We start from the raw sequence: 18,402 nt of genomic DNA, 5'->3' as shown, positions 1-18,402 counted from the left end.
AGAGAAGAGGCAATATGGCTCCCGGAGGTGGCAGGAAAAGGCTTTACCCCTTTTGAAGCGGTGAACAGCGCCAGGAGAGGGATAAAAAAGAAGTGACTAGAGCCTGTCATCGGTTTTATGCTCCCAGCTTCTCCTGAGTCCGGTCGGCCTCACCCCTTCTTTCCTCCCAAATCCACTCAGCTGTCTCCTCCTCACCCCGCCCTCGTTCCCTCTCTAGCTCACCCTCCCCTCGGGAATCCTTTCCCCGCCCCCTCGCCCCCCGCGGAGTGCGCACGCGCCCGCCCCCAGCTTCGCGCCCAGATCGCCGCCTAGCTTGCTCGCGCAGCCGCCGTCTCATCTGCCCACCGACGAAGCATGGGCGTCCAGGGCTTCCAAGAGTTCCTGGAGAAGCGCTGTCCCGGGGCCGTGGTGCCCGTGGACCTCCTCAAACTCGCGCGCACGGTCTCGCGCCAGCAGCAGCAGCACCAGCATCGCCAGCTGCCGCCTACGGCAGCCCTAGCGCCCGGGGCTCCACGCGCCGCCAGGGGCTCCGCGCCTCAGCAACCGCCATTCCCGCCCGCCGCCTTGGGTGCCTACTCCGGGGGCGCGGGGCCTACTCGACACCATCACCCCGCTCACCACTTCCACCATCACGGCCAGGCGCACCCCGGCCTGCACCCGCCGCCACCGCCGCCGCCGCCCCCTCCGCTGCCCGGGGCCCGGGTGCTTGTGGACGCGGGCTCAGCGCTGCCGCGGCTTTATGGCGGCTACCAGACGGATTGGGTGTGTGGCGGCCAATGGAACGCCATGCTGGGCTACTTGTCAGCGCTCTGTCAGGCTTGTGCCTATCCCGGCGGCGACGGCCTGGAGCTGGTGGTCATGTTCCCCGGGGGCCTGGGTAAGGACCGGCTGGCCGAATGGGGCCGTCGGTGCCAGGCCGAGCGGCAGACAGCGCAACTGATCGTGGGACACGTGGGCAACAAGGGCACCCCTCCTCCTCGGGCCTGGTTCCTGCCACCGGCCTGCCTGAGCCACTGCGTGAGGCTAGCACTCATCCGCTTCCGGGTCAAGGTGAGGGAGGGGCCGGATCTTAAATAACTCGCCCCACACCTATTCCCTCCCAACTAAACACCTAACCACCCACCCACTTACCTTTCTCCCATCTACCCACTCACCGCCCAGTCAGCTAACCCACTTGCCTAAATACCCTTGATCATTTTATCCATCTACCCAACCCTTCATACCACCCCCTACTGATTTGCTCACCTTCATAACCACATCTCTCTGCCCATGTCGTCCCAATAACCCCCTTTACCCAGTTGGCCTATCTCTGGGTTTTAGCAGAATTTCTTTTGTAGCTCCATCTTTCTCCTGCTGTTTTCTGCCTCAAGCTGAAATGCCCTTTTCAAATTTTCCAGTTAACATCTTTCTGTTTCTCTTTACAACCCTGCAGCAGATCAGTTAAACATGTTAATTGAACACCTTTCTTCTACAACTTTTCCCCGAATTTTGAACCATTGCTTCTTTTGCACCCATCTGTTCATTCAACCATTTTCATTTCAACCTGTTTCTATCTCATCCTTCCTTAGCCTAAACAAACAATCAAACCGACTGGTTCGCTTTTCAACAAGTATTAACCCACTAAAAAGAGTAAGGGGTTTAAAAGACATGTGAGACATGGTTCCTGCCCTTGGAAAATCGAAATATACACATGAAACATTTATTCAGTGATATAAATGTGTTATGTGATTACGCTTTATGGTAAAGATTGTAAGTATAGTACTTGTTTGGTGTATGTGTGTTGGGGGCAATATCTGGGCTAAAATGCTCAGAGGAGGCTTTCTTGAAGTTGGACCTCACCTGGGTCTTTAAGAATGAATTGGATTTGAATTACTTGCAGGCTTGGGAAGAGGCTTCTTTAAAGGAGAGAAAAGTGAGCAGAAGCAAATGGGAATATCAAGCATGTGAGGCCTCATGGGGGCCAGTCTAATCTCTGCATATGGGGCCTGGAGAACAGCTTGGCAGCACCCCCAGTTCTTGGCACAACTGCTGTTGCTTTGTTGCTTTCCCATACTCTTTTAAGTTTCAAGTTCCTACGTGTAGGGAATAGCAAGGCTTGAGAATTAAAGGAGGTGGGCAGGAAAAAAATAAAAGTAGTACAGGGTTGAGTAGGACAGAACCACAAACCTATTCCCCAACCAAGGCTCTTAGGGATGTGCACACAGTCAGAAAATGACATGGAACTGGAATCATAAACTAAGGAAATGGTGCTGGGTGGAGTAATGAGGAAGGGAAAATCTCAGCTGAGAGACTGAAAGACCCACATAAAGAAATTTGCAGTGGTCATACAGCTTGTGGCTAGAGTCTAGTCATGCTAGACTTCTTGTGCTCAGCATCTAATATGTGCCTAGGCTGGGTAGATTATAGCTGTTTTTAATAATTTTTTTTTAAAAATTCAATCATGAGCTATCTCAGTACAAAGTGGGAGAAATATATATATCAGACTCCATTTGCTTGCCTTTCTGACTGGGCATTTTTTCAGTAGTTTATCCATTCATGGCCATTCTTTCCAGTTTGTTTTCACTGCTACTACTCCATCTTTAAGAACTTTTTACCTGATTGTCAGTATTAACTTGGTTGCTGTCAACAGTGACTAAGGTTGATGGAATGCTCACTGTGTTGCCAGCTGCTAATCTGGGTGCTTTATCAAGTGAAAATTATCTCATTTGATCCTCACAATAACCTGTGAAACAGTATTATCCGTTTTTCAAACTAGGGAACTGAGGCACAGAAGGTTTAGAAACTTGCCCAGAGTCACCTGGCAATAAATGGCAAGCTAGGATACATGCCCAGGTGATCTGGCTCCAAAGCTCATGCTCTTAGCAACAGTGCTGTAAGATGAAGCCTTCTAAAGTGCCAGTCAGATTAAAGCATTTCCATATTGGACTAAAATCTCTGGCTTCTGGGTAAAGAGAGGTTTGGGGCTGTTTGTTATTATTCGTTGAGTACCTATAGGCTAGGTAATGTGTTGATTGCTGAGGATTCAGAGTGAAGTAAGGGGATCACTATCCTCAAGAAGGTCAGATTTTAGTAAATGAGACAAGCTGAAAACAAGGTTGCAGATACTGTGAGCTAATTGCTCATTATTGAAAAATATGGTCCCTGTAGGGAGTATTGGTTAATTATGGTTGAGAGTGTGAAAATTGAGGTAGGTTTCACAGATTGGTACTGAGCCTTGAAGAGGTCTGGAAAGGATGGTTCAGAGAGTGGACGCAGACGTGGAGACATAAAATGGCCTTTGAGCTCTGAATAGATTTTGATTAGAGGTTGATGGGGTAGTTGAACACTATGGGTTTGTGGTTTTCCAACTTTTTTGTTCATGCACATCATCAGCAAACATTTTTGAGAGGCAATCCTAAAATGACCTACTAAGATTCTTCATTACACATAGGCTCACTTTTAAAATCCCAGCAGTTCATAAAAATATATATTTTGGATTGGACAGATGGATTGATAGGTGGTAAAGCAAATGTAGTAAACATGGTAGAGTCTCCATTGTGATTAGTTTAATGTTCACTATGAAATTGTTTCAGATTTGCTGTATGTTTAAAGTTTTTTGTAACAGTGTTGGGGAAAAAGTTTCTCAGTAGTCATAAGCACTACTGTTTGCAAAATATGTCTTGTTTCCCATGCTAGATATAACAACTCTTTGATCGTTTCATAGTCTCCATAATAACTTGTTTATTTTAGGTGCAGGATATCTTTTTTTCCTTCAGCGAAGAGGTTCAGTTCAGTCGCTCAGTCGTGTCCGACTCGTTGCGACTCCATGAACTGCAGCACACCAGGCCTCCCTGTCCATCACCAACTCCCGGAGTTTACCCAAACTCATGTCCATCAAGTCGGTGATGCCATCCAGCCATCTCATCCTCTGTTGTCCCCTTCTCCTCCTGTCCCCAGTCCCTCCCAGCATCAGGGTCTTTTCCAATGAGTCAACTCTTCGCATGAGGTGGCCAAAGTATTGGAGTTTCAGCTTCCCAGGACTGATCTTCTTTAGGATGGACTGGTTGGATCTCCTTGCAGTCCAAGGGACTCTCAAGAGTCTTCTCCAACACCACAGTTCAAAAGCATCAATTCTTCGGTGCTCAGCCTTCTTCACTGTCCAACTCTCACATCCATACATGACTACTGGAAAAGCCATAGCCTTGACTAAACGGACCTTTGTTGGCAAAGTAATGTCTCTGCTTTTCAATATGCTGTAGATGTAATCAGTGACTGAAGTTTTCTCTCCTTGCTCTGGTCAGTGGTGGTTGTTGTTGGAGTGATGGAGAACTTCTTGGTTTCTAACACAGACTTGAAAGGTATTCGTTAATAACTGATTGTGGTTTGCATTTTCAGGGGGGTGTTTCACTGTCTTGAAGACAACAGTTTTTCACTTGATTTCTTTTGACTGAAATGCTAGTGATTCAGTCCAAAACCCACTAGTGTATTTCTCCTTCCCTTGGTTCTGTTCTTGAGTCTAGGTCACAAGTTCGGCTTTTATTCCCAATCTGACTTTCGTTTATGATAGAGAAAATAGAGGGATTAAATAAAAGATAAATTGCCGGGTTGTCTGTTTAGGTTTAAACAATTTAGGACTTCCCTTGAAAATATTCAGTGTTATATTTAACTGGGATGAATTTCGTTCTTTGGTTGGTTTCATTTGTATGTTCTGCAAACCTTTGTAAGTGATCATTGCCAGTAGCACAAAAATTAACTAAAACCTAACCTCTTTTACCTAATCTCTTCCCAAGGGTCTCAGAGCAACCATAAAGCAGTTTTAGAATGTGGTTTCAAAGATGATGTGGGTTGGTTAATGATACAAATACTTTGTTTTAATGGTTCAGTCAGTCAGTTCAGTCATGTCCGACTCTTGCAACCCCATGAATCACAGCACGTCAGGCCTCCCTGTCCATCACCATCTCCCAGAGTTCACTCAAACTCAAGTCCATCAAGTTGGTGATGCCATCAAGCCATCTCATCCTCTGTCGTCCCCTTTTCCTCCTGTCCCCAATCCCTCCCAGCATCAGAGTCTTTTCCAATGAGTCAACTCTTCTCATGAGGTGGCCAAAGTACTGGAGTTTCAGCTTTAGCATCATTCCTTCCAAAGAACACCCAGGGCTGATCTCCTTTAGAATGGACTGGTTGGATCTCCTTGCAGTCCAAGGGACTCTCAAGAGTCTTCTCCAACACCACAGTTGAAAAGCATCAATTCTTCGGTGCTCAGCCTTCTTCACTGTCCAACTCTCACATCCATACATGACTACTGGAAAAGCCATAGCCTTGACTAAACGGACCTTTGTTGGCAAAGTAATGTCTCTGCTTTTCAATATGCTGTCTAGGTTGGTCATAACTTTTCTTCCAAGGAGTAAGCATCTTTTAATTTCATGGCTGCAGTCACCATCTGCAGTGATTTTGGAGCCCAAAAAGATAAAGTCTGACACTGTTTCCACTGTTTCCGCAAATAGAACACACGAAACCCGTAGTTTCATAGGTATAACTCTTTAGAATGAGGCCAACTTTTAAAAGTGAAGTGAAGTCACTCAGTCGTGTCTGACTCTTTGTGACCCCATGGACACCAGGCTCCTCCGTCCATGGGATTTTCTAGGCAAGAGTACTGGAAAGGGTTGCCATTTCCTTCTCTAGAGAATCTTCCCAACCCAAGGATTGAACCCAGGTCTCCTGCATTGTAGACAGACGCTTCACCGTCTGAGCCACCAGGGAAGTCAATTTTTAAAAAATAAGTTGATTTAAAGAAAAGTGTTAAGGTATAGCACTTGGATATAGTACTTGGAGGGGCTTCCCTGGTGGCTTAATGGTAAAGAATCCGCCTGCTAATGCACGAGATGTGGCTTTGCTCTATATGGGTCAGGAAGATCCCCTGGAGAAGAAAATGCCTAGCCACTCCAGTATTCTTGCCTGGCACATCCCATGGACAGAGGAGCCTGGTGGGCTGTAGTCCATGGAGTTGCAAAAAGGTGAGACATGACTTTGCGACTAAACAACAATAGTACTTGGATGTTGCAGAAATCGTGTTGATAGTAAATGAATAAGTAAAGTTTGAGAAATCTGACCAAGAGCATACACCATTTTGTGCTTTTGTTCTCTAGAATACAGTATAGCAGCGGCTGCTGTGGCTCCTGATTATTATTTTCTTTGCCACTTTATTTTTAATTGAAGGATAATTGCTTTACAGAATTTTGTTGTTTTCTGTAAAACATCAGCAAGAATCAGCCATAGGTACACCCGTGTCCCCTCCCTTCCATCTCCTTCCCCATCCTGCCCTTCTAGATTGTCACAGTTTGAGTCCATGTTTGAGTTCCCTGAGTCATACAGAAAATTCCCATTGGCTGTCTATTTTATATATGGTATTGTACGTTTCCATGTTATTCTCTCCATACATCTCACTCCTTCCCCTCTCCCCATGTCCAAGGTTTGTTCTCTATGTCTGTTTTTCCACTGCTGCCATGAAAATAAATTCATAAGTACCATCTTTCTAGAATCCATATATATGAGTCAGTATATGGTATATATATTTCCTTTTACTGATTTACTACTCTCTGTATAATAGGCTCTAGGTTTGTCCACTTCATTACAACTGACTCAAATGCATTCCTTTTAAGGCTGAGTAATATTCCATTGTATATATGTACCACAGCTTCCTCGTCCATTCATCTGTCAATTGATATCTAGATTGCTTCCATGTTCTATATATTGTAAATAGTGCTGGAATGAACAATGGGGTACAGGTGTCTTTTGCAGTGTGGGTTTCCTCAGGGTATATGCCTAGGACTGAGATTGCTGGGTCATATGGAGGTTTTATTCCTAGTTTAAGGAGTCTCCATACCATCTTCCATAGTGGCTGTATTAATTTACATTCCCACCAGCAATGCAAGAGGGTTCAGTTTTCTCCACTCCCTCTCCAGCGTTTATTGTTAGTAGACTTTTTGATGGCCATTCTGACTGGTGTGAGGTGGTATCTCATTATAGTTTTGATTTGCATGTCTCTAATAATGAGCAGTGTTGAGCATCTTTTCATGTGTTTATTAGCCATCTGTGTGTCTTCTTTGGGAAAATGTCTGTTTAAGTCTTTTTCCCCACTTTTTGGTTGGGTTGTCTGTTCTTCTGCCATTGAGTTGTATGAGCTGCTTGTATATTTTGGAAATTAATTCTTTGTCAGTTGTTTCCTTTGCTATTATTTTCTCCCATTCTGAGAGTTGTATTTTCACCTCAGCTTGTTTGTAGTTTCCTTTGCTGTGCAAAAGCTTTCAAGTTTAATTAGGTCCCACTTGTTTATTTTTGTTTTATTTCCATTACTCTAAGAGGTGGGTCATAGAGGATCTTGCTTTGATTTATGTCATCAAGTGTTTTGCCTGTTTTCCTCTAAGAGTTTTATAGTTTCTGGTCTTACATTTAGGTGTTTAATCCATTTTGAGTTTATCTTTGTGTATGGTGTTAGGAAGTGTTCTAATTTCATTTTTTTGCATGTAGCTGTCCAGGTTTCCTAGCACCACATACCGAAGAGGCTGTCTTTGCCCCATTCTTTATTCTTGCTTCCTTTGTCAAAAATAAGGTACCTATAGGTGCCTGCTTTTATCTCTGGACTCTCTATCTTGTTACATTGGTCTCTCTTTCTGTTTTTGTGCCAGTGCCATACTGTCTTGATGACTGTAGCTTTGTAGTATAATCTGTAGTCAGGACGGTTGATTCCTCCAGCTCCATTCTTCTTTCTCAAGACTGCTTCGGCTATTCAGGGTCTTTTCTGTTACAGTATGAATTGTGAAAATTTTTGTTCTAGTTCTGTGAAAAAATGCCATTGGTAATTTGATAGGGATTACATTGAATCTGTAGATTGGATTTGGTAGTATAGTCATTTTCACAATATTGATTCTTCCTACCCAGGAATATGGACTGTCTCACCATCTGTTTATGTCATCCTTGATTTTTTTTCATCAGCGTCTCATAATTTTCTGTATACAGTTCTTTTGTTTCCTTAGGTAGGTTTATTCCTAGATATTTTTTGTTCTTGTTATTGCAGTGGTGAATGGGATTGATTCCTTAATTTCTCTTTCTGATTTTTCATTGTTAGTATATAGGAATGAAGATGATTTCTGTGTATTGACTTTGCTAAATTCCCTGATTGGCTCTAGTGATTTTCTGATAGTATCTTTAGGGTTTTTATTTATAGTACCAGTCCATCCTAAAGGAGATAGTCCTGGGTGTTCATTGGAAAGACTGATGTTGAAGCTGAAACTCTAATACTTTGGCCACCTGATGCGAAGAGCTGACTCATTTGAAAAGACCCTGATGCTGGGAAAGATTGAGGGCAGGAGGAGAAGGGGACGACAGGATGAGATGGTTGGATGGCATCACTGACTCAATGGACATGGGTTTGGGTGGACTCCAGGAGTTGGTGATGGACAGGGAGGCCTGGCGTGCTGCAGTTCGTAGGATCGCAAAGAGTCGGACACGACTGAGCTACTGAACTAATGTATAGTACATTGTCATCTGCAAACAGTGAGAGTTTTACTTCTTTTCCAATCTAGATTTCTTTTATTTCTTTTATCTAATTGCCATAACTAGGACCTCTCAAAACTGTGTTGAATACTAGTGGTGAGAGTGGACACCTTTGTCTTGTTCCTGATGTTAAAGGAAATGCTTTTATTTTTATATCATTGAGAAGTGTTTCCTGTGTGCTGATCATATATGGCCTTTTCTATGTTGAGGCAGGTTCCGTCTATGCCAATTTTTTGAAGCGTTTTTATCATAAATGGGTGCTGAATTTTGTCAGAGGCTTTTTCTGCATCTATTGAGATGATCGTACGTTTTTTATCTTTCGGTTTGTTAATATGGTGCATCACATTGAATGATTTGCGTATATTGAAGAATCCTTGCATCCCTGTAATAAACCTGGCTTGATCGTGGTGTTTGAGCCTTTTAATGTATTGTTGAATTCTGTTTGCTAGAATTTTGTTGAGGATTTTTGCATCTATGTTCATCAGTGATATTTGCCTGTAGTTTGCTTTTTTTGTGTTGTCTTTGCCTGTTCTTGGTATCAGGGTGATTGTGGCCTTGTAGAATGAGTTTGGAAGTGTTCCTTTCTCTTCAATTTTTTGGAAGAGTTTCAGAAAAATATTCATTAGCTTTTCTTTAAATGCTTGATAGAATTCCCCTGTGAAGCCATCTGGCCCTGGTCTTTTGTTTTTGGGGAGATTTTTGATCACAGTTTTGATTTCATTGTTTGTAACTGGCCTGTTCATAATTTCTATTTCTTCCTGGTTCAGTCTTGGGAAGTTAAACTTTTCTAAGAATCTGTCCATTTCCTCTGGGTTGTCCATTTTGTTAGCATATACTTGTTGATAATATTCTGTTATGATCCTTTTTATTTCTGTCTTGTCTGTTGTAACCTCTCCTTTTTCATCTCTAATTTTGTTAATTTGATTTTTTTCTCGATGAATATGGCTAGTGGTTTGTCAGTTTTATCATCTCAAAGAACTAGCTTTAATTTTATTAATCTTTGCTATTGTTTCTTTAATTTCTTTTTCATTTATTTCTGCTCTGATATTTATGATTTCTTTCCTTCTGCTGACTTTGGGGACTTTTTGTTCTTCTTTTTCCAACTGCTTTAGTTGTAGTTAGGTGGTCTATTCAGTGCTTTTCTTGGTTCTTGAGGTAGAATTGTATTGCCATAAACTTCTTTCTTTGAACTACTTTTGCTGAATCCCATAGGTTTTGAGTCATCATATTTTTGTTGTCATATGTTTCTAGAAATCTTTTGATTTGCCTTGTTTCTTCAGTAACCTCTTCATTATTTAGTAGTGTATTCTTTAATCTCCATGATTTTGTGTTCTGGGCAGTTTTTCCCCTGTAGTTGATAACTATTCTCATACCGTTGTGGTCAGAGAAAGATATTTGATACAATTTCAGTTTTCCTAAATTTCTTGAGGCTTGACTTGTGACCCAAGATGTGGTCTATTCTGGAGAATGTTCCATGTGCACTTGAGAAGAAATTGTATTCCTCTGCCTTTGCATGGAAAGTCCTGAAGATACCAATCAGGTCCATTTGGTCTAATGTTTCATTTAAGGTTTGTTTCTTTATTGATTCTCAGTTTTGATGATCTGTCCATTGGTAAAATGGTGTATTGAAGTGTGTGTTAATGTTTGCCTTATGCATTGAGGTTCTCCTATGTTGGATGCATAAATATTTGCAACTGTTATGTCTTCTTGGATCAACCATTTGATCATTATGTAATGTCCTTCTTTGTCTCTTATAATATTCTTTATTTTGAAGTATATTTTGTCTGAAATAAGGATTGCCACTCTGGCTTTCTTTTGGTTTCCATTCACATGCAATATCTTTTTCTATCCTTTTACTTTCGGTCTGTATATGTCTCTAGGTCTGAAGTGTGTCTCTTGTAGGCAACATATATATGGATCTTGTTTTTGTATCCATTCCGTCAGTTTGTATCTTTTGGTTGGTGCATTTAACACGTTTACATTTAAGGTAATTAGTGATTTGTATGTTCCTTAAAGTATGTCAATACATTAAGAGAATGTATTGACATTTTCTTAATTGTTTTGAGTTTGTTTTTGTAGGTCTTTCCTTTCTCTTGTGTTCACTGGCTATGTAATTCTCTTAAGTATTTGTTGTAAGGCTGGTTTGGTGGTTCTAAATTCTCTGAACTTTTGTTTGTCTGTAAAGCTTTTGATTTCTCCATCAATTTTGAATGAGATCTTTGCTGGGTATCATAATCTTAGTTGTAGATTTTTTCTTTCAGTACTTTAAATATATCTTGCCATTCCCTTTTGGCCTGCCACATTTCTCCTGAAAGATCCACTGTTAGTCATATTGGATTTCCCTTGTATGTTAACTTGTTGCTTTTCCCTTGATGCTTTTAGTATTCTTTCTTTGTGCTTAATCTCTGTTAACGTGATTAATATGTGTCTCGATGTTTTTCTCCTTGGGTTTATCCTGTAAGGGATTCTCTGCGCTTCTTGGACTTGATTGACTATTTCCTGTTCTGTGTTGGGGAAGTTTTCAAGTATAATTTCTTCAGAAATTTTCTCAGTGCCTTTCTTTTTGTTTGTCTTCCTCTGGGACCCCTATAACTCAAATGTTGGTGTGTTTAATATTATCCCAAATGTCTCTAAGGCTATCCTCAATTCTTTTCATTCTTTTTTCTTTATTCTGATCTTAAGCAGTTATTTCCACCTTTCTTGTCTTACAGCTCACCTATCCAGTCTGCCTCAGTTATTTTTCTATTGATTCTTTCTAGAGTATTTTTAATTTCAGTAATTGTGTTTTTCATCTCTGTTCACTTATTCCTTATTTCTTTTATGTCCTGGTGATTGTATTAACTGTGTTAATTGTTTCTTGCATTTTCTCCATTCTATTTTCAAGTCTTTGGAGCATCTTTACTGTCATTATTGTGAATTTGGTTTCAGGTAGATTGCTTATTTCCTCTGTGTGTTTGGTTTTGTAAGTTTCTACCTTGTTCTTTCATTTGTGCTGTATTTCTCTGTCTTTTAATTATTTTTCTAACTTGCTCCACTCGAGGTCTCCTTTTCCCAGGCGTTAGAGTTGTATTCCTTCTTCCTCTTGGTTTTTGCCCTTGGAGGGAACGGTTGGTTGAATGGTTTGTGTTGACTTCTTTTTAGGGGTGATGTCTGCCTGTGTTCTAGTCAGAGGAGACCAAGCTGATCAAGCAGATAATTACAGAAATACTGGGACATATACACACACTTCCACACATAGAGTTATAAGCAAAGTATTCTAAAGAAAAGAGTACAGGAGACTGACTTTGTGAAGAAGGGAAACGAAGAATGATATCAACCAATTAAAACCAGAGCTAGCTAATGCTCAATCTGAAAAACAGCCTGAGCAGAGTGCCAACTGGGGAATATAGCAAAAAGAGCTCAAGAATTTAACGTACTTGGTGAAAAAAATAAAGTGAAGGAAAACAGGGAAAAGAAAAAAGAAGAGAAAAGGAAGGGGTGGAAAAGAGGGTAAAAACAAGAGAAAAGAAAAATAGAAAAGCAAAGATAAAGAGACATATGTGAAAGATTTATACATATTCAGGAATAGCTACAACTAGTAAGGAACTATAAGAAAAGCAGTCGAATATATCAAAAACAAAATCCAAGAAATCTCCCAAAAAGGGGTGAAAAAAGGAAAAATAAAGCTTAAAATGAGTTTTTTGTTTACAGGAAAAACAGAGGAAAACTCCACACCACCACAAAAGGCTAATGTGAAGGTAGAAATATGTAGGTGGAATAAACAGTGTGATTTATAAGAAAAAGAAAAAAGTTTTCAAGGTCGTAGTTCTTCTTGGTTGTGGATTCTCCCCCAGTGGATGGGGGTTGGATTAGTGTATTGTGATGCTTTCCTGGTTGGGAGAGCTTGTGCCTGTGTTCTCATTGATGTATCTGTATCTCATCTCTCTGAAGGGTAATTCAGTTTCCACTAGTAAGTTTTGGGGTGTCAATATGTCTTTGGGCAGTCCTTCTGTTTTTGGGCAGTCCTTCTAGCTTTAGCAGTGTTACACACATCTATTTCCACAGCTGTGTCAAAGCCCTTTCAGCATATCTTCACTGCAGCCAGCCCCCTAACTGCAGCCAGCCCCCTACTTGTCCCTGGATTCTTTGCTGGTGCTTCTGTTCCCCAGTCCTGCCCTGCACTGCACTGCAAGACAAAGCTTGCTAGATGGAGTCTTATGTGCATCTTTTCTCAGCTCCCAAACTGTGCACTCTGCTTTACAGAGACCTGTGTGGGCTTCCCTCAGGCCCCTGAGGTCACCCTCTGCTTTGTGTGGCTTATGTACACTTGTCTTGGCTCCCTGAGCCCACACTCTGCATTGCGCTCCTTCTGTTCACTTCTCAGCTCACCAGGCCTGCCCTCTATGTCTCAGGGCTTGTGTTCACTTGTTTCAGCTACCCGGGACCACCCTCTGCATCCTGGGGCTTATGTACACTTGTCTTGGCTCCCTGGACCCGCCGTCTGGGTCTTGGGGCTTGTGTGCACTTGTTTTGTCTCATCAGCCAGCCCTCTATGTTGCAGGTCTTGTGTGCACTTGTCTCGGCTCTCCAGGCCTGCCCTCTGAGCTGTGAGGGTTGTGTGCGCTGGAGAGATTTGTATGCTGCGCCTCACTCGTCACCCCGGGCCCACCCTCTGCACTGGGGGGGGGGGGGTGCTTCTGTGGGCTTCTCTCAGTTCCCTGAGCCCACTATCTGCTCAGGGCCACAGTCCATGAGTTGTTTATGGGCTGAGGAGTGTGGCTTTTTTTGTTTTCTGCCCTTTAAGCCCCTGCTTTGCCAGTTTTCCCAGATTCTGCATCTCCCCCTTGGGCCTGCCTGTGAGGGAAGTTCCCAGCGCACAGGAACTCTTTCTGCTGCAGGATTCCCTCGCGCACAAGCTCCCATCCAGAAGTTCTCTGTCTTTTCCCTTTTTATGTCTCCCATTCTCTCTCCTACCTCATTCCAAGGAGCTTAACCTATCCTCCTGGAGGCCTGGAGTCTTCTGCTATTGCCTAGAGGTTGCTTTGTAGGTGTTGCTCTTTATCTTGATGAGTTTTTGATGTATTAGTGGTGAGGCTGGCAATTTCCCTGTCTTACTCCTCTGCCGTCTTCTTGCCTCCTGATTAATTATCCTCAATCATTGACACATCCTGAAATGTTAGTGACTCTTCTAGATGCACCAGTGGTAGGAAAAATTACCATAATAGTAATTACTTCTGTTCTTGAGCACCAGGTTGTATAGCAAGTGCTTTTTACATATCTTGTTTAATCCACATAAGCTCACAAAATGTGTACTTTTCTGCCCATTTAACAGTTGAATAACAGATGCGAAGAAGTGAAATGATTTTTCTTTGGTCTAGACGTTAGTACTTTTCATGGGGTTCAAGCGAAAGGCAAAGGAGAAAGGGAAAGATATACCATCTGAATGCAGAGTTGCAAAGAATAGCAAAGAGAGATAAGAAAGCCTTCTGAAGTGAACAATGAAAACAAATAGAGGAAAACAGTAGACTGGGAAAGACTACAGATCTCTTCAAGAAAATTGAAGATATCAAGGGAACGCTTCATGTAAAGATGGGCACAGTAAAAGACAGAATTGAAAAGGACCTAACAGAAGAGATTAAGAGGAGGTGGCAAGAATACACAGAAGAACTATACAAAACAGCTATTAATTACCTAGGTAACCCCAATGGTGTGGTCACTCATCTAGAGCCAGACATCCTAGAATGTGAAGTCAAGTGGCCTGAGGAAACATCACTATTAACAAAGCTAGTAGAAGTGATGGAATTCCAGCTGAGCTATTTCAAATCCTAAAAGATGATGCTGTGAAAGTGCTGCACTCAGTATACCAGTAAATTTGGAAAACTGAGCAGTGGCCACAGGACTGGAAAAGGTCAGTTTTCATTCCAATCTCAAAGAAGGGCAATGTCAAAGAATGTTCAAACTACCACACAGTTGCACTCATTTCACATGCTAGCAAAGTAATGCTCAAAATCCTTCAAGATAGGCTTCAACAGTATGTGAACTGAAAACTTTCAGATGTGCACGCTGGATTTAGAAAAGGAAAAGGAACCAGAGATCAAATTGCCAACATCCATTGATCATGGAAAAAGCAAGAGAATTCCTACAAAACATCTGCTTCATTGAATATGCTAAGCCTTTGACTGTGTGTGTCACAATGAACTGTGGAAAATTCTTCAAGAGATGGGAATACCAGACTACCTTACCTGCCTCCTGAGAAACCTGTATGCAGGTCAAGAAGCAACAGTTAGAACCAGACATGAATCAATGGACTGGTTCAAAATTGGGAAAGGAGTATGTCAAGGCTGTATGTTGTCACCATGCTAATTTCACCTATATGCAACGTACATTATGTACGTACATGCAGCGTATATCACGTGAAATGCCAGGCTGGATAAAGCACAAGATGGAATCAAGATTGCCAGGAGAAATATCAATAACCTCAGATATGCAGATGACACCACAGAAAGAGAAGAGGAACTAAAGAGCTTCTTGAAGAATATGAACGAGGAGAGTGAAAAAGCTGGCATAATATTCAGCATTCAAAAAATGAAGATCATGGCATCCAGTCCCATCACTTCATGGCAAATAGATGGAACAACAATTGAATCAGTAATATATTTTATTTTCTTGGGCTCCAGAATCACTGCAGATGGTGTATGTAGCCATGAAATTAAAAGACACTTGCTCCTTAGAAGAAAAGCTATAATAAACCTGGGAGGCGTATTAAAAAGCAGAGATATCACTTTGTTAGCAAACATTAGTCAGTTCAGTTCAGTACAAAGCTGGGAGGCATATTAAAAAGCAGAGATATCACTTTGTCAGCAAACATACGTCTAGTCAAAGCTATGGTTTTTCCAGTAGTCGTTTAGAGATGTGAGAATTGGACCATGAGGAAGGCAGGGTGCCGAAGAATTGATTCTTTCGAACTGTGGTGCTAGAAAAGGCTATTGAGAATTCCTTGGACTGCAAGGAGATCAAACCAATCAATCATAAAGGAAATCAAACCTGAATATTTATTGGAAGGAGTGATGCTGAAGCTGAAGCTCCAATTCTTTGGCCACCTGATGCGATGAGCCCACACACTGGAAGAGGCCCTGATGCTGGGAAAGATGGAGGGCAGGAGGAGAAGGAGTCGACAGAGAATGACATGGTTGGATGACATCAGCAACTCAGTGGGCATGAATTTGAGCAAACTCTTGAGAGATAGTGAAGGATAGGGAATCCTGGTATGCTGCAGTCCATAGGGTTGCAAAGAGTTGGACACGACCAGGTGACTGAACAACAACAAAATGTACAGTAAATAGTGTATAAAATTCTGTGCTGGATTTGTATTGCTTAAAGTCTGTTTCCACAGTTTCACCACATGGTTTCCTTTTTGTACATTCTTGTGTCAAATTGTACACTTTTTAGCCAGATAATATGCATAGATGCAATAAAATTTTGAAGATTTATTGAGCACTTATTTTCATTTGCTAAATGGACAGTACTGCCAGTACAAGCAAATGTGTAAGCTCAGTGCCAAATGAGTGACTCATATAATGATTTTATAGGAATTCAAAAGTAGCAGTCTCTTTTTTTCCTACATTTTAAGTCTCTCCCTTTCTGGTTTCTTTCATTTATAAGTACATATGCATATACAAATAACCTTTAAAGAATAAAAACTTCCCCTTTGTTTTGTAATTCCCTTAATCCCTCTTCTTCCCTTTTAACCATCATTCTTGAAGATAGAAGATTTTATTAATTCCCATTCCCTAGCCCATTGCCACTTGATATGTGATGTCACCATTCTGAAGCCACCAAAACCATTTCCATTCTTACCCTTTATTAATGCTCTATGAGATATCCTTTCTTTGAATTTCCTTTCTTGGATTCCATAATCCAGCTTATTGCTGATTCTTCCATATAAGTCTCTAGTTGTTTCTCCTCCTTTTACTGCTTCCTTAAGCATTGGTGCTCTCATGACTTCTGCCCTAGCCATATTCTTCTACATACATATTCTGAGCAATCTCATCTGTTATTATGGCTTTAAGTGCTAACTGTATTATGATTGTTACTATAGCTGTTTTTCTCTAGCCCAGCGTTTCTCATAAGGTTTAAACACATCTTTTCAATGTCTTGTAGGTCACTTACATTAAAAAAAAAAACAAGATGTCCTATAGGTCACTTATATTAAAAAATACCCAAGATGGAGTTCATTTTTTTCCACCAAAACTTGTTCTACTTATGGTGTTCTCTTTTTCTATGAATGTCATCTTTCATCCATTTCAAGCTAGAAACCATGGAGATCTCAATTCTTCAGTCTTCCTGTCACTTCTCTTATCCACTTGGTCACCAGATCTTGTCACCTCTACCTCAAATATGTCTCCTAAATCCAGCTACTTCCACCCCCATTGCTGTAGTTCAAGCTGCTGTAGTTCAAGCTGCCGTCATTTCTTATCTGAACTGTGAAAACTGCCTCACTCTTTGTGCCATAGTCCATATTATACATTGCTATCAGAAGAAGCTGACATTTTCCTATGCCCAAAGATACCCAATGACTTTTTGCCTAACCTTACTAAACTCAGACTTGAGAGCATAGCGGACAGTGCCATTCACACAGTCTGATCCCAAACTCTCTCCAGCTTACTTGGTGCTTACCTTTGCCCATACCTGTTCCAAACACTGGAAGGTCCCAACCATTCTGAACTTTCTTTTTTTTAACATTCTAGACACACTATGTCTTCTCATATAGTGCTTTTCTTATTTAACTCTCACTCTTTGTGTAGCAGATTCCTACTTATTCTTGCTAAAATGTTGTCAATATGAAATCTTTCCCAGCCAAGGTAAATGATGCCTTCCCTTATGCTATCAGAGTGGTTTAAAAAAAAATTCTCATTTTGTTTTCTCATAGTATTTTCATATCACATTCTCTTTTTTTTTTTCTCCCATGCCATGTGCATTGTATCCCTAGAACTTACTTACCTTATGACTGGAAATTTGTATGTCACTCAGTTCAGTTGCTCAGTTGCGTTTGACTCTTTGCAGTCCCATGGACTGGAGCACACCAGGCTTCCCTGTCCATCACCAGCTCCCAGAGCTTGCTTAAACTCATCTCCATTGAGTTGGTGATGCCATCCAACCATCTCATCCTCTATCATCCCCTTCTCCTTCCCTCTTCAATCTTTCCCAGCATCAGGGTCTTTTCCAATGAGTCAGTTTTTTGCATTAGGTGCCCAAAGTGTTGGAGCTGAAGTTTCAGCATCAACCCTTCCAATGAATATTCAGGACTGATTTCTTTAGGATTCACTGGTTTGACCTCCTTCCAGTGCAAGGAACTCTCAACAAGCTTCTGCAACACCACACTTCAAAAGCATCATTTCTTCAGTCTCAGCTTTGTTTATGGTCCAACTCTCACATCCATACATGACTACTGGAAAAGCCATAGCTTTGACTAGATGGATGTTTGTTGGCAAAGTAATGTCTCTACTATTTAATATGTTGTCTAGGTTGGTCATAGCTTTTCTTCCAAGTAGCAAGTGTCTTTTAATTTCATGGCTGCAGTCACCATCAGTGGTGATTTTGGAGCCCAAGAAAATAAAGTCAGTCACTGTTTCCATTGTTCACCATCTGTTTCCCAAGATGCCATGATCTTAGTTTTCCGAATGTTGAGTTTGAAACCAGCTCTTTCACTCTCCTCTTTCACTTTCATCAAGAGGCTCTTTAGTTCCTCTTCGCTTTCTGCCATAAGGGTGGTATCATCTGCATGTCTGAGGTTACTGATATTTTTCCTGGCAATCTTGCCTCCAGCTTGTGCTTCATCCAGCCCAGCATTTTGCATGACATACTCTGCATATAAGTTAAATAAGCAGGGTG

The 18,402-nt window shown here is 41.5% G+C and overlaps 1 protein-coding gene across 1 annotated transcript in view; it reads left to right on the top strand.

Moving 5' to 3' along the window:
• Window positions 1-354: 354 nt before the first annotated feature.
• The window catches only part of FAM120C (family with sequence similarity 120C), a 144,008-nt gene continuing 125,960 nt past the window's right edge, over window positions 355-18,402 (top strand). The window contains exon 1 of the mRNA XM_052663185.1: window positions 355-1,050. Coding sequence (XP_052519145.1) covers window positions 355-1,050 — 696 coding nt within the window. The remainder of the gene's footprint in view (window positions 1,051-18,402) is intronic.

The sequence above is a fragment of the Budorcas taxicolor genome, chromosome X (genome assembly GCF_023091745.1).
Source record: "Budorcas taxicolor isolate Tak-1 chromosome X, Takin1.1, whole genome shotgun sequence".
NCBI lineage: Eukaryota > Metazoa > Chordata > Mammalia > Artiodactyla > Bovidae > Budorcas > Budorcas taxicolor.
Note: the sequence above shows the minus strand (reverse complement) of the source record. Positions and strands in the feature narration are given on the sequence as shown.